Genomic DNA, 16,533 nt, shown 5'->3' with positions numbered 1-16,533 from the left:
GATACTCGACTAACCTTAAAAATGAATAATTTCAAAAAAAATTTATTTATAACCCAAAAGCAATGTTTAAGAATTGTTAACATTTATTAATAATAAACTAAATAGTAAAAACTCACCTAATATCTAAATTTTTATTTTAAATTAAATAGATCATTACGACTGACCCGTGTATATATTCGAATAATTTTAATAAAATAATCGGGCAAATTTCATTTCGCCTCACCCCGGTATAAAACCACTGACTTTTCAAAAAAACGGCATTTTTCGAAGACGTCAAAATGTTTGCCGAATTTTCCTGGCCGCAATACACAATTTCCCCTATTGATATGCACAGATTCGGAAAGCCCATTCATTTTCTGATTCGGTGCTTCCTTTCCCTGATCGTTTCCGGTTCATTTTCATTCATAATTTTACAAAAAACCAAACCAAGTCCCGGCCACCTGTCACGAGCAAAAAATTTGTATCCACCATGCGTCAAAGTATTGTTCCCACTAGCCATTTCATCAGAGTTTAGGTTGACACCTCCAATTACCTGCAAAAACGCAAAAAAATGGACTTTTTTCATAAAATCGCATTTTTCGGGTACTTGTACTATCGCTGGAACACTGAAATTTTAGTATGTGTTGTAAAACAAAATTTCGGATCTTTTAGATGATGTCTGATCTTTTCACCATGTACAGGGACGTGGCAAATGAATTAAACGCGAAAATTCGAATTGCTCAAAACCTATTAAAGTTGGAAGATTGTAATTTTACACAAATAATGGGGTTATTAAAGTATTTAATGCCTGAGAATATAAATTGTCCAGGTGCAACCACTAAAAAGTTATTAAATAAAATGTGATTTTCGGGTCGGACCTTCATGGGTAAAGTTCATTATTGCTCGCCCTGTATGGTTCCCAAAAATTTCGGTTATATGGCATATGAAAGGTAAAAGATGAAGTTATTTTTTGAAAAAAAAAAAATTCCCAAAATAAGTATCGTTTGGCAGAAAATTCCAAAAAACTGAAAATGCCAGAACTCGTAAAATAAATTTTTTACAAAAAAAAGCTCCAAGTATGTTAAATCTCTTATAAAACGAAGTCTTTTCGCCGAAACACTTTTTTTATAAAAATTTTTTTTTAGCCTCTGGAGAAGTTTCAATTTTTTTTTTAGTCACTTTTGTTCGCTTATAACAACTCACCCTGTATACCGATCTGGCCCAAAAAGTATACAGTTCTTAAGGCCCCACCGACCCTTATGTCCTAAAAATTTTAAGTCTTTTAAAGGCTTTTTATTTGAGTTCTCGCGTCTGAAAGGAATTTGACCCATTTTTTTACGAATTTTTGACTTTGAGACAGTACCGCTCCGTTTGGTGGCACCGGAAAAAAAAATCGTTTACGGATCCATCATTCCCAATGTATTGAGAGACCCTATGCCAAATTTCATCGTTTCGCTAGCCATACAGCCAAAGATATGAATTTTTATTTCCAAAAAAACACGATTTTTCGGGCCCGACGTGGCGTGCATAATATAGTCTGCGACTATATAACAAGTATAGTCGCTTCGCTCCTATACTTTTGGTCCGTGGGGACCAGTTTGGAACCTTTAGGTTTTGTCTGTGAAAAGCCATAAGGGAATTTAAAAAAAAAAAATCAAAAATTATCAGGTGTACTTAGGTGAGTGGGGGAGGCTAACGTTTACCTGCCAAGGAAAGAAAGGACCAGTTGTTGGGGTATCATGCTTCAAAGAACCATAATTTGTTATATAGTCGCGTTGTGTGTCTTATATTTCAAATATCTGTAAATGAAATAAATCAATATAAGGAAAAAAGCTGCACAAATAAATTAATTGAACTCGATTCTTATATTTTAACCAAAACAAAGTTTTAATCGCCCCTGTAGTATGGAATCGAGGTTATTTCATTTAATGCTCTCTTAGAAACAATACAATACGAACGGTAACTTCAGGTGAACGATACAAACAGCGTCCCTAACAACCATTATTTGGGTTTTTTTTGTGAGTTCGTCATGAACGTAGACGAAATTGCCCAAAGTTTGGAGGCGCTAATGGAGTTTACACCGGTAAGAATTAATTTAGATTATATTTTAAATAAGTGAATTGTTATATTTTATTGAATATCTAGTCAGAACCTCAGGGGAGAAAAGCCAGCCCAACCCAACCCAACCCGAACCAACCCACCCAACCCAACCCGAACCAACCCACCCAACCCAACCCGAACCAACCCACCCAACCCAACCCGAACCAACGCAACCCAACCCAACCCAATAATCGTAAGTATAAAATTCTCTGGAATACTGACAATTTTCTTTTCATTTGTCACAGAAAACGGAAGATTTCAAATCTTTTATTTTGTTACAGAGGAAAATTACAATAGGTGGAGGCAAAGGGGAAGGAACTGGAGGAAGAAAAGGCTGGAACGACAGCACGAGCAATCGGTTCTTCATAAACAGAGTAATATATAACTTTTTTATATTAATTTTCTTTTCAAATTTATATAGATTAAGGTTTGTTATATATTATTTTTTTTTAGAAGTATTACTGTCGGTAGTAACCGACGCCATGGCCTCGGTGGCCTCCGCCGTGCTGAAGCACACGGGGGCCACTACAAGCGGGTACCAGTGGCGAGGGGGCTCGAGGAGGGGCCGAGGTCGTGGCAGGGGAAGGGGGAGGGTAGAGTAGGTTTAAATTTTAGATTCATTTAATTTTTTATGTTATTTATTAATGTTTATGTAATTTTTTATGTTATTTATGTTAAGTTATAGTTAAGTTATTTAATAAGTTATTGATAGTATGTAAGTTATAGTTATGTAGATAGTAAAGTCCAGTTCAACGATACATTAGAATGGTCATCCGTCAAAACACCAGCATTCTACCTGCCAAACAATGTCATCCACCTTCTATTTACATTGTTTGGCAGGTGGAATGATGGTGTTTTGACGGGTGACCATTCTAATATATCGTTGCACTGGACTTGATAAGTTGTTGCGTTTTATTATTTTTTAATAAAAAAAAACAAATAAATAGTTTATTATTTATACTGGATTGCCTGTATTATTCTAAAAGTGAAAGTCTTTTGAGAAAAGTGTGAAAGGGTTTTTTAACTTTAATAATATCCTAAAGGCAGGCTATAGACTGCGCTATATCTGTGTTATACTTGTATATTGCTCATTGAATTAAACTAAACGCTATAAAAATACGCAATGAAAATCTTAGAACAATGAAAACGTTTCAATGTTCTAAGTTGACAATACACAAATGTTCACAGTAGCTTCCAATTTCTCATAAGTAAATAAATAAAAAATCCATTAAACTTTATTTTTTTGTAGTAAGCAAGTGGAGCGTTTCTATAGATAATTTTAACTCATACTTACTACTGGTAAGAGATGTGTTGATAAATGATTGAATAGTTTTTATTTTTTAAAAGAGAGTCTCAAAGAAGTTTTTCCGTTAGTTGTTCTGTAATATATCTGAGTGAACAAAAAATAAAAATAAAATGTTTGTGATATTTAAACATCATAAATCTAGAGCTTCCATGGAAGATCATTTATATATTTGTATATGTGATGTTCATTGGTGTTTCTGAAATGGAATAAAACTCTATAGTAATAACACGTATATATTATATATAATTATATCTTAACAAAATATAAAAATATTGATATTGGAATCACAAACAAAAAGCATTAAGAATTAAAATCTACTGTATTCGAAATTGGTTATTTGTAATCTATTATTTAATTTTTAGTCAAACCTCAGGCTTCATAAGTTGACAGTGAAAGGGAAAATAATTATTACGACAACAATGAGAAAACGTAATTATAAAATTATCTAGAATTATGAAATTTTTTACTCCATTTTATTTCTCTCTTCAGAAACACTAGTATTGGTAAATTCTTCTGCGGCGGCCTCTGCTAATATAGTATGTGTAGCCGTCGGATAAGGGTAGGGTGTCGAGGAGGCGGGTATAGGGCATATATTGCTCTCGTAGGTTCTTTTTTCTGTAATAATTAGACAATTAATTTTAAAAAATTATATAAAAGCAACGTTTACCTATATTCTCCACAGGTTGGCAGTCTATTTTTGGAAAGAGCGGTACCAGAGTTGTATCAAAGTAGTAATATCGTCTTCAATCTTAATTTCCTAAATACAATATAATAAAGAATATATGATAAAAAAATATTAAATTACTATGACAAAACATTTGTCACAATCAGAAGATAATGTTGCTGAAAAAAGAATTTTATTTGTTTAAGAATCATCCAGGACTTAAGAGGCACTTGTCAGAGCGAAAATCAGTTTTTTGTAAATCGCGAATTAATTACATCAACTTTCTCTAAAAAATTCTTAATAAATTAACATAATAATATCTCATATTTATATCATGAACATTTATAACGAAAACTGATTTTACGAGGTTATGCTGTTTTAAATTAATATAGCATATTTAAACAAAACAGACATGGTCTGTTGATTTGCTATTTTTACAGATAAACCATACATTTCCATATCACATTGAAAATAAACCATGAAATATAAATTAAAGAATTAATTGTGCTTAGTAGCCACATAGCAAAATTATATGTTTTACAGATAAATATGAAATTGTATAGTTTACTCTCCCAGAGAGACTTTTATATTTAAATATATATTTAAAAATATATATAAAACTAGAAAAGGGATTTTCATTGAGAAAGCGAATGATTAATAGTAAGCCATGCCAATAGCACAAGGCACTTCTACAATTATCTACTATTTACCACTCACTAATCTTTATACTCCGACTTTTGATACCTCAAGACTTATTAATAGCAAAAGTTGCCTCGCCGAATGAAAAATCCGTCACCCATTGCAATAAGTAATTACATGCATTATAACAAATTGGCCATTAAGCTAGGTTTAATCACTTATCGCATAAGATGACTCTAATATATAAAGATATCACGTAGTGAAATCTTTTGGGGGGCGGGAGATCATAACCTAGTATCTGAATCGAAGTGCGTCAAGAGTTTTGGTTACAGTCGGGCCGGATAACCCCTGGATGCATGTTGAGCTAGAAGTGTGAGTAAACTGATGTTTTATTTGCTTGCAATGCAAAACTCACTGCTCATACTATTTGAATACTACTTTGCTCATTTGTAATTTTGTTTATGTTAAATAGGTTTGTCCTAGTATTTTAAGAAAATTTAGCATTTTTCTAAGAGCAATAAGTATACATCTTCTAAAGTGTTATCAAACCCAGACATTCTAGTTATGCGATTATCATCACATTTCCACCATTGATCGTTATAATTAACTATAGATGTATAATGACCAGATCCAATGGTGTTTCCATGATGCTTAACAACACTTTTCACTCGGAATATTTGATCATCCAAAATAACACTTTCAGAGGCAAAATTGTAAAATTTGGTATTTATCTTATTCCCTTGAGGGCCAATTCTCTGAAGACATACTACCAAATATTTATGGCATATAACCACTGAACGTGTTTTTAGATTATTGTTACAGTATGGGCATAATCTATCAGAGTCTTTTAGCATTAACATTGAATTAAAATCAATTAAATTGCCACAGTTTTCAGGAAAATAAAGAAAATGAGTGTATATTATTTGTTCATTTTCATTCATATTAATATTACAGTTTTGACAATTTAAAAGTTCATGACCATTAGCTTTTATGAAAATGCTAAAATCATCTGCATCTAATCTTCTGATTAAAGATTGACAAAATGATTGAGCGTCCATTTGTTGATTTACAGCAAAATTTTCACCATTTCGACCAGACACCAATTGTCGAACTTTTAATGTGGAATTAATTTTGGTCAGCATAATATCATTTAGAATACTGTTTAGCGCTGTATTTCGCTTTGAAATGGATAAGCGAAATTCAGGTAAACATAAAAATGACTGTACGATGCTATTTGCATAACATGATACCATATCGGTATTTAATAAAGCAGGCGGTTTAGTAAATAAGTTGGGGTTGTTTTCGTCATCTGAACTAATATCTACTACCATATTGTCATTATTATCTTCTACACTTTGGTAAGTAGAGATACCCAATGAATTTTGTGTTGGTAAAATTTGCATTTGCTTGGTATTAAATTTTAGTTCAGTAGAGCCTTTTGTAGATTGTTTATTTTTATCAACGTTTTTTACCTGCTTGGGAATAAAACCTTTATCATAAATACTAACCACTAGTGATTTATGGTGACTATACACAGTATTGTAAATATTGTAACTCAAATTATTAAAATTACTAAAAAGCCAATCAATTTGAGTTTTTGATTTTGTAGTTGATTCGCCAACACTCAATTTGCAACTTAAACCTTTAGATATTAAACAATTTTTCAAACCATTTTCATTTTGATTGATAATATCTTGATTAAAATCACCGATGATTAGGATATCACTTTGTTGATCAATAATCTCCTCCAAACAAAATTTAGCATGTGCAATGCTCAATTTTGGAGGAATATAAACTGCTATGACATAAATTTCATTCAAGTAAAATGTGATTGCTTGAAACACTATACCACAGAAATCTTTGGTGTATTTTTTCACTGACTTTATTTTTGCTGATACATTTTTTTTCTTGAAACAAATTATGCCAAAGGGTTTACTTACAGTTTGATCGTTATTCAGGTTGGCAAACACTTCAAAATCATTTATTTTTAAATTTTGTTTCTTTTTAAGTAACCAGGTTTCAACAAAAATTAGGAAATGTGCGTCTTTAAAAATGGGATTATTTTTTATAAAATTAAAATTTTTTGGTAGACTTTGCACATTTTGATAAGCAATAATGTATTTGACATTAGAATCATTAAGATACTGAGTGTCATACCTGGATGTTATAAGTTTGTTTTCTTGCATATTTACCAGTTCTTTATAAGCAGCATCCTTTTCGGTTGCCGGTTTAGGGGCCTTAAACTTACCAATGATGTAGAGGCCACTTAGCTTTGTGGCCCGACTACAAGCAACATAGGTACTGGTTCTCGTCATGCGATTTCCAATGTGAACAGCCACCTGTTTGTAGGTGGCACCTTGACTCTTGTGGATTGTAATTCCTTCACTGATTACAAGAGGAAACTGAAGACGCTCAACGTGAACATTGCTGCCTTTTTGAATTTTAACAGCTCTGGCAGCTCTTTCTATGGGCGTCCAAGTGTATAACACACCCATAGACTTCCTAAGGGATTCGTTTCTCTTGCGGCATTCCTGGCCTGACTTGGAATCGAAGAACTCCATCCACACTCTGAATGGAATTTTACTTCGGTCATAGTCTATTTGACGTAGGATGCCTGTTGCACCATTCACTATTCCATCACTGGTGTCCACATTCATTGAAATCATATATTTGGCATCTACCTGCAATATTAAATTTAACATTAGGCCAAAACTCTCCCCCTTTTTTAGGCTTTTTGCGTGTTCCAGAAATAAATTTTTTAATCGTTCTGAGCAACTCCCTTTGATAACGTCTCTGGCTTGACTTACGGCTCGCTCGGTTTTAAATGTAGACAGTTTCATTTCATTGAATGCATCTACTTCTGCATTGGTGCAAAATAAATGCATAGTGTCTTCAGGAATTTGGTCAATACTGTCGACTTCCCTGGACTTGATCAATTGCACATCTTCGTCGGTCATTTTACCAAACGCCATATTATTGAGGGCAACTGCAAAAGACTTATCTTCACTCTGTCTCATTATTTCTGAAAGTTCAAAATATTTAAAATGATCCCACAGATACGTTCCGCATAATTCTTTATACGGATTTGTTTTTACTGGGCAAAAAATATACATATCCCTTACTGGGGGTAATTGACGATTATCGCCGCATAAAATTATTGAAATATTTCCAAAGATGGCGTCAGATTTAAAGATTTGCTGCAATCTACTGTTAATATGGTCAAACAATCTGGCGCCAACCATGGAATATTCATCTATGATAATTAATTTTAAGTCATACAAATTACAATATATAGTATTAACGGTGTCATGGTGTAACGGAATTAGTTCTTCACCATACTGACTAACGGGTAACGATAATGCCGCATGTAAGGTTATACCTCCGATATTAAATGCCGCTTTACCTGTAGGCGCACAAAGTAACACTTTTAAACTTTCAGGATTATTTCCCGGTATTGAGTTGAAATGGCGCAATAACGACTGGGTTATTGCCGTAATCAGGTGACTTTTGCCTGTACCTGCTGGACCACTAAGTGTGCAGTAGAAAGTTTCCCCTTCAATTAGACTGTCTTGCACGACATTAAGGAACTGATACTGCTTGTGATTCAGTTTGCTTATGAGGGCTTCATACTCTGAATCGCTTATCTGATGAGGCGTTGGGAAAGCGATATGTTTTACTGGCGCTTCGTCGTCTTTCTTATCGATGATGTGATTGAATGGATCATAAATGGGGTTGTCTAGTCCATAAGGCATAAACTCATCATCGATTTCTCCACCGAATCCACCATCGTCTAATTGATTTGATCGGTCTTCGGCAAGTTTCAGGGCTTCGTCGATTACCTGTTCATCTAAGACATTGAACTTTTGTCGATTTGCAACAATCTCTTGGTATCGATCTTTGTATATGGTCTGTTGATCAATGTTGTCATTTTCAACTTCATCCACTTCATTTCTCCATGGGATGTATAACATTATTTGTTCCCTATAATAGTTAAGAGGGTCTTGCTGAAGTCCATAACTACGGTAGGCTAAAATTTTAGCATGACCCCTTTTAACTAAAACGCCACTTCCATCTTTTAAGGGTAAACCATTAGCCTTTGTTTCTGCTTGTTTCTTAAAGAAATCATAATAGGCCGCAAACTCAGCCAAACATATGTTTTCCATCTCATCAGGCCGCTGTTCATAGTGTTCTATAAGACCATCACAATAAATATTGGGATCGTCATTGTCCATTTCTTTAAGTTGTGCTAATGGTTTCAACATTTTTGTCCTTTCCCTGATTGGATTTGTATGGATGTATACATAGGAGGTACAGGTGTCATGCATCGGTAGTTGTAACACGCTGTAGGCGGCTTCCTGGGCACTTACTTCGCTCGCATTTAAGAAAGCTGCTGCAAGAGATTTAAGTTTGCCCTTAACATCTAAATTACCTTTTTTAATTTCTTCCATAGTCTTCATTAAAATATCAGACACACCTCTTTGGGACTTATTGATATAGTTGACTATGTAGGTGCAACAACCATATGGCTCAAAAACTAATTGAATGTCCATGTTGCTCTTCATCATGGAGAACATTTCAGCATTAAAGTTGTTAATAAATCCATCTTTTGGCAGCCTTTCTAAAAATAAAGTAGTTTTAAATATGTTGTGCTGTATAACATTAAGATACTCATCCTTAGACATACCAAGGTCAGCCAAAAAGTTTTCGAATGATAAATCTGGTTTATCCTTAAGCCTACGCATTATCATTAAAAACTTTTCAGACATGGCCTTACGTAAATCCGCTTCCTTGGTTTTGTCAATTTTTATTGGCGTTAGAATTACCGATTTATCCATTGGAAGGTATGGGATACCATACCTGCAAACTTTGTGTCCCCGCACTTCTTTTTGACACGATTTAGAATGATGATGCGTATTAAACTGAATTATATCACGGACACTTTCTAAATCACTATTACAAGTAATATACCGGTTCGCGAATTCGGCACACTCTTTGAAACTTTCTGGTGTTTCTTGGAATTTTGGAGCATTGGATAACCACAATAACCCGTGAACATGAGGAGACCCACGATGTTGAAATTCTATGCGGTAATAATGATGCTCTATGGGATTTTGTTTAAAGGGTCCATTTTGACTCTTCATATGTTTAAATAGCAGTTTGAACCGATAATCAAAGTATCTGGCACAAGTTATCGGATCTGTTCTAATTAAGCGAGTTTTTTCTAAGTAGGGCATACTCGCGGCCTCTTCTAAAGTAACATCTTTTTGATCAACAACTTGTGCTAATACCTTGATTAATTCGGGCCATGCTGTTTCGGCTGCTGATACGGTAAAAAACAGTGTGGGGATTCCAAACTGGCGAATTATACACAGTAATTTTGTCTTTTCGTGCTTCCAATAAGCAGGTGAACCTGCAATTCTACTAAGAAAATGGAATCCCATGTCACTTCGAATCAACTGGTCTAGAAAATTTGCTTGTCTTACTTGTCCAGCTGTATATTTTCCATCCTCATTCCTCTTTTTTCTGAGACATGTTGCAATTGCATTGGATAATTGGATTAGTTGACGTTTTTTAAATGTATACAACAGATAGTCTGTCCTTGCAAATCGCCTGTCTTTGTGCTGAAGTTGTATTTTCGTCTGGTCAGAATAGGAGAATTTTGTAAGAAATTGCTTAGCATGTCCACAGAAAAGTGTAGGAAATGAGAGTTCATCGCTAAACTGGTCAAGCATCAAATGTATTGGCGTTTTACCTTCTCCTGGGGCAAAACAGATATTTTCTAGGTTACATTTGTCAAGCAAAGTTTCTTGGCCCCCAGGATTTAAAGGCTCTTCTTCTTCATCTAAGAATTCCTCTAAATTGTATATATTGTTTTTTTCAATTGAAGATTCTTTTTGAATATTTTTATCGTCATTCTTAGATTCTAGGGGCACTTCCATTGTTTCGAAAAACGCATTATCGAACAATTCTTCAAAATTTTCACTACACACTGTTTTAGAATCCAGTTCCACCACTTTTGAGCCTTCGTTTAAGATCTGTGCAGAGGATTCTACTTGAGATCTTAAGTAGCCATTAATATTTTTTTCCCAATCATCTGATTGCTTTATGCCTTCTTGTATGTAAAGAGGTTGTTGACACAAAAATTTTGCCGCTTTTAGAACAACTGCGGGCCGTATGGTTTCCAGGAGATAATCATTTTTATAATTCATTTTTCTCTTGAGCTTAACCTGAATAGTTTGTGTCTCCTCTACATTTCTAGGCAATAATTTGGTCGAAGTATCTATATTTATAGGGACATTGACTATTTGGCCAGTTATGTAACACTGTCGTGCATATCCTACCTGTCGGATTTGCATGAAAGGTAACCTGGCCGACACCATCCTTTCTTCAAGGATAGTCAGATCTTTTAGCTCAACTGGTATAGGGTGAACAATATTATGATTGCCGGACCAGAACTTTGGCAATTGTCCTTTATAAATATTTTGAGAGCAAGAGTTGCAGAAGAAAACCCCATCATTGCAAATTTGTGTAGTGAATTGGTTTCCAAATTTGTTTTCTAGCATTTGTAGATCTATTTTTCTACATGAAGTGGGAAACCATAATCGCAAACAACAACTGCAAACAATGGTGGGGCCTTCTCTTAATGCTAGTTCAAACTTGGTTGGGTGATTGGTTCTAGTAGGTTCTGGCTTCTTTTCAATTTTATCTATAGGTGATATTTTTTTAAAGGAATCATTAACTTTTTGTTTTTTTTGAGTGACAATTTTTGATGACAATGCATCATTGTCATCAATACCCGACAATGATTTTCGCTTATTAAACTGTGTTACAATTTCATTAAATTTTACCTTGCTGGTACTATCCTCTGGAACCATATCTTTGGGCAACTTTTGTTGCAAATTTATAGGCTTACCAGGAATTTCTAAATTTTCCTTTTTGTCACCACTGTCTTTCTTTACCATCTTGCTGGACATATATTTTTCTTTATTCTGGAGTCTTGTTGTTTTAGCAGACTTCTTACTCATTTTTGGCATCTAAAAATCCATTGAACATACTTTAATCATAATCCTAGCTTTATTTTTGTAATTAATTAATTTTAAATCTATATCGACCTGATGTTCTATAAGAATTCAAAGACTTTCTCTGATTTATGATTTTAGGTTTTATTAAGAATTGATATATATAGAACTTATAATATATAGAACAATACGATAAACTGAATGAATGAAATAAAGTATCTAGGCTTTATAATTAATATTAAAAAATTAAGTATCTTTCAATAAGATGTAAAAGATTGTAAAAGTTTTTTTTGTCAAGAATTTTCGAATATGTTTAGCTTTTTGCAAGGTTGACAATATTTAAAACAATTCTCCAGCTTCATTCTGAATATTGCTGTACTTTTTATATTTAACCTACAATTACATAATTAGTAAGAAGAGGAGGAATTCATTTGTGTTTTCCTCAAAGTTGAATTGATTTCCATCTTGTAAAAACGAACAAAACCTCAATAATGGTGTCATAATTTTATTTTAGTTATTAAAATAGTAATTTAAATGCAGTGTGTTGATATTTGCGATTTTATAGTTTACTACTTAGTATTTCCTAAAATTAATAGTTTTTTAACAGTAAGAAACACAATAAGATTATTAATATTAGTAGACACACACATATGAGTAATAAAGGCACTTTTTAAAAATGTCAATAATTACCCAGGAATAATTTAAAAATTAACTTATATTACATAAATTAGCATAATTGTCATGAAGAATACTTTATATTATAAGATTAGACTCACAATAAATTATTGTAATTATTGTAATTAACTGCAAGTAGATTGACAACAATTAGTTTTAATTGTTGCTTTAGGAATAACTTTTAAAGTTACCATAAATACTTTTAAAAACACCACTAGACTAAAAAAAAATTATATGTAAAAATGTTTCTAGTTTTGTTTCATACAATAAATTTTTTTACATTTTATGTAATTAAAAATTAATTTACACCTTCGAGTATGCATGTTATAAAATACCGTTAATTTAGATCCTTTAAAGCTCTAAGTAGTCTAACCTATATAACCTATATATGAAAACTCGAAAGAAAAGAAGAATCGAATCAGATCTATAGCATGCACATCTTTTACATCTGTAATCATATATTTAGGATAATGGATTTGAAAACTGTGTAAAAGTTATAATATTGATAATATATAATTTGGATAAAACTTACCTTTGCTTTTGTAGATTGGAACTATGGAAGACAAATACTATAGGATGCAATGAGTAAAATTTTTCCAAAAACCTTGCTTACTTGCTTGGTTTGTCAATGGAGCACAGCACTTTTAGATCTAATCAGTTTAATAAGTGTTGGGTGCTTCAGAATCTAGAAATGAAAGAATATAAACGTCTAACTAAAAACTGTTCTAATATTCCTCAAAATTAGCACAAAGGACACATTAAGAAATTCCAAAGGAACTTCAACTACTTTTATGATGCAAAAACGGAATATAAAATGAATGTTTAAATTGTCTTTTTTACCTATCCATATTTATAATATAAATGGTTTTTAAAATTACTGTGTGGTCATTAAGCAATTCACCTACCCAACGATTATCAGATTTTTTTTGATTGCTTAGCAAGCTTACCTTAAATCGATTATATTAAAAGAAAAAAATCCTTGAATAAACCACTTTTTAAAAAAAAAACGATAATTTACGTTGTATTCGACCATATACAAATTTGTTATGCTTCTATTTACTTATGAACACAATAATATTAGAAATATACTATGGTATTATCATGGGCTAACGACTTTTCTATTGATCTAAAATATTTTTATTTTGTTCCTCTATTAAGTAAATAAAAATATAACAATATAAAAATAAGACTTTTTGTTAACCACATTGTCTTGTTTACTTTTAGAACGTTGACGTTTATAGTGTCAAATATCAAATTATTAACATATCCTGTTCCGAAAAATTAAACAAAATCTTCCACATTGACAGATAATATAACTTATGACAGATAATATACTTAAATTAATATAAAAACTTACCTTTGATTTTGTAGAATAAAACTAACTGGGCGAAACAAAATCTAAAACATTCAATGAGCCAAATCTGTCAAAACATTGCTTGTTTATGGACTTTAAAGAAAGCAATCGCCAGCACAATAAAACTTAACTGCTTACGCCTCCAAATCACTTACCTAAAAATGACAAACAAACAAACTTATAACTAAAACCGATTAATATAACTTCGAAATAATTAATATTTCTCAAAATAAGCACAAAATAAACCTTAAAAATTTCCCGAAAGAAATTTTATAACGCTTATAATGCACAAAGGAATCTAAAATGAATGTTTATTTACGCTGGTTACCCCGGATACCGCTCCATATACGTTTATTTGTCAAAAGCACGGTTAACTTTGTCCTTGTATTTTAAGGTGCTTCTATGTAGCGATGATTTAATGGAGCGATTCGCAACAGCGACATTTAAGCGTCGTCATCACTGACGAACTTTTTTTTGCTAGGTTTGGGTTATTTTATTATGTTCATTTTAGGATTTTATGAATAGGTTTCTGGGTTTTTGTATATAATATTAATGTTATAATATTTAATGTTATTATTGTAATATTTCATATTAATATTATAATAATAGTTGATGTTAACCATTTTTGCCTTCAATGGTGTTTGAGATTCGTGGTGACCATCAACGTAAACTTGTCAAACGCAATATTTTTATAGAAGCATTTTTTAAAATTTAGATTTCTTTTATCAAGTCTAATTTCTTTTTTATTTATAATTTAATCGACATAGTGAAGAAAATGCTTTTCTTATAAAAATGTTAAAATACAAAATGTTAGTAATTATTCAAGAGCTACTAAACAACGTTAATGGTCAGGGATCATGACTATACATTTAGTTGAAAAAAACATAAGTGTTTGACTAAAAACATTTATTGCTAATAAATAAGTTTTGTAAATATAAAGTCTAAAAACTTATTTTCAAAACAATTTATTAGTTGTATCCTAAATAAACCATACATACCAAATAAACCAACAAACTAATTTTTTTTTTTTTCAAAATCGAAGGGATCGTATACCCGCGAAAAATTTTGAAAAAATGGTTTTAATTTTTTCTTAATTAATAATTATACAGTAATACCATTCATAAGAACCATTCAAAAAACAAAAAAAAGCTTTATGACATCATTGTTCATAATTTATAGAAATGCCATAATATTCAGAGAGGGTTTTTTATGTATTGGAATAGAACAATCGGGTTTTTACGTCAATGTTTTTATTTTACTTTTTTATTTTGAAAAGCAGTTATAATAAAATTAAAACAGGTTTAACAGAATAAGGAATAAAAGATGCCATCGGCAAATTGAATCAAAACTTTAGAAATCGAGATATTAGTAATGTGAAAAAAGAACACGCTTTTCCCACGGTACCATTTTTTTAAATTAAAATGACTATTGACTAATGACAAATTATAATGTAAGCCCTAAGTTGGTAATTTCCAGCAAAAAAACCCAAGAGAAAAATATTTTGATTTTGCTCCAAAATCGAAACGGGTATATCCACAAAAAATTTCGGAAAAACGCTTTTTATTTTTTTTTAAATAAACCATAAGACTGACAACGTTTTATCTTTCACAAAAATTATGAGGAATATTACGAGGTACCCAAACGTTGAAACGAATCGATTCCAGCTATCATCAAATCGGAGAAAATGGAGAAAAACCATGAAACATAAATATCGAATATAATTTTTTTATCCTTCTCTATCATTTACTACTTTTAAGGACCTTCAAAAAAGGTTATTACCGATTTGACTCTAAAATAAACGGAAAATCTATTTCTTTGCATTTTTTGATTTTGAAGCAAAATCCGGGCTCAAAAAGCATTTTTTCAAAATATGCTCCAAATTAAGAATTTCTTTTTTTGTGGTTAAAAACCATTGAAAAACTAATAAAGAAGCTCTATGACAAAATTTTCCACGATTTATACAAGGGCCATAATATAAAGGAAAAATTAGATCCCATAAGAGTCTATGTTTAGGGACAATAAGACAACCGGGTTTTTACGTCGATTTTTAAAATTTTTCAGTTTTATTTCGAAAGCCAATTGTAATAAAATATAAAAAGAATTAACAGGAGGAGAATAAGGAATAATAGAAACCATCAACGAATTGAATCGAAGCTATAGAAATCGAGATATTAGTAAAAATGTGAAAAAAAAAATAAAAGAAAACTCGTTTTTTTCCCACGGTAGCATTTTTTTTCTTAAAATAATAAGCGACAAATTATAATGTAAGCCCTAAGTTGGCAATTTCAAGTAAAAAAACCCAAGAAAAAAAAAATTTTTTTGCTCCAAAATCGAAAGGGGTATAGCCATGAAAAATTGTGAAAAAATGGTTTTTATTTTTTTCTAAATAAACTATAACTCTGACAACTTTTTGTCTTAAACAAAAGTTTTCGGGAATATTACGAGGTATCCGAATGTTAAAACGAATTGATTCTAGCTATCACAGAATCGGAGAAAATTGTAAAAAACTATTAATCATAAATATCGAAATATCACGTCGATTTTTTAAATTTTTTAGTTTTATTTCGAAAGGCAATTGTAATAAAATATGTAAAAAATTAACAGGATGAGAATAAGGAATAATAGAAACCATCAACGAATTGAATCGAAGCTATAGAAGTCGAGATATTAGTAAAAATGTAAAAAAAAAATTAAAGAAATCTCGTTTTTGCCCACGGTACCATTTTTTTTCTTAAAATTAAAATCGACAAATCATAATGTAAGCCCTATGATGGCAATATCCAGTAAAAAAAACCCA

The 16,533-nt window shown here is 31.8% G+C and overlaps 4 protein-coding genes across 17 annotated transcripts in view; 3 read left to right on the top strand and 1 right to left on the bottom strand.

Moving 5' to 3' along the window:
• Positions 1–16,533, top strand: part of LOC126748056 (uncharacterized) — a 1,030,708-nt gene that overhangs the window by 340,673 nt on the left and 673,502 nt on the right. The gene's annotated exons all lie outside the window — the stretch shown is intronic.
• LOC126748063 (uncharacterized) overlaps positions 1–16,533 on the top strand; it is a 173,665-nt gene that overhangs the window by 57,637 nt on the left and 99,495 nt on the right. The gene's annotated exons all lie outside the window — the stretch shown is intronic.
• LOC126748071 (sporozoite surface protein 2-like) lies at positions 1,730–3,023 on the top strand. The gene is made up of 4 exons (XM_050457083.1): positions 1,730–2,062; positions 2,125–2,272; positions 2,361–2,453; positions 2,533–3,023. The coding sequence occupies exons 1-4, from the start codon at positions 2,009–2,011 to the stop codon at positions 2,679–2,681; spliced, it is 444 nt and encodes a 147-aa protein (XP_050313040.1). The 5' UTR covers positions 1,730–2,008; the 3' UTR covers positions 2,682–3,023.
• LOC126748055 (uncharacterized) lies at positions 3,603–14,049 on the bottom strand. Of its 3 annotated transcripts, XM_050457027.1 has the most exons (5): positions 13,740–14,044; positions 12,915–13,067; positions 11,537–11,722; positions 4,053–9,306; positions 3,603–4,000 (listed from the first exon to the last, which is right to left on the bottom strand). In XM_050457027.1, the coding sequence occupies exon 4, from the start codon at positions 9,260–9,262 to the stop codon at positions 5,186–5,188; it is 4,077 nt and encodes a 1,358-aa protein (XP_050312984.1). In that variant the 5' UTR covers positions 9,263–9,306; positions 11,537–11,722; positions 12,915–13,067; positions 13,740–14,044; the 3' UTR covers positions 3,603–4,000; positions 4,053–5,185. The 3 variants fall into 3 exon arrangements, with proteins under 3 accessions (XP_050312984.1, XP_050312982.1, XP_050312983.1); XM_050457025.1 differs by having other exon boundaries at positions 4,053–11,722; positions 13,740–14,049; XM_050457026.1 differs by lacking the exons at positions 11,537–11,722; positions 12,915–13,067; positions 13,740–14,044 and having other exon boundaries at positions 4,053–4,142; positions 6,937–10,025.

Source organism: Anthonomus grandis, chromosome 21 (assembly GCF_022605725.1).
Source record: "Anthonomus grandis grandis chromosome 21, icAntGran1.3, whole genome shotgun sequence".
Classification (NCBI taxonomy): Eukaryota; Metazoa; Arthropoda; class Insecta; order Coleoptera; family Curculionidae; genus Anthonomus; species Anthonomus grandis.
This window is presented reverse-complemented; position numbering and strand designations above follow the sequence as displayed.

Excerpts from the sequence above, each read along its gene's own strand:
- LOC126748071 (XM_050457083.1), top strand. The coding sequence starts at position 2,009 with ATGAACGTAGACGAAATTGCCCAAAGTTTGGAGGCGCTAATGGAGTTT. Across the intron at positions 2,063-2,124 it reads CGCTAATGGAGTTTACACCG|TCAGAACCTCAGGGGAGAAA; the intron begins GTAAGAATTAAT and ends TTGAATATCTAG. Across the intron at positions 2,273-2,360 it reads CCCAACCCAACCCAATAATC|AGGAAAATTACAATAGGTGG; the intron begins GTAAGTATAAAA and ends ATTTTGTTACAG.
- LOC126748055 (XM_050457025.1), bottom strand. The coding sequence starts at position 11,722 with ATGCCAAAAATGAGTAAGAAGTCTGCTAAAACAACAAGACTCCAGAAT.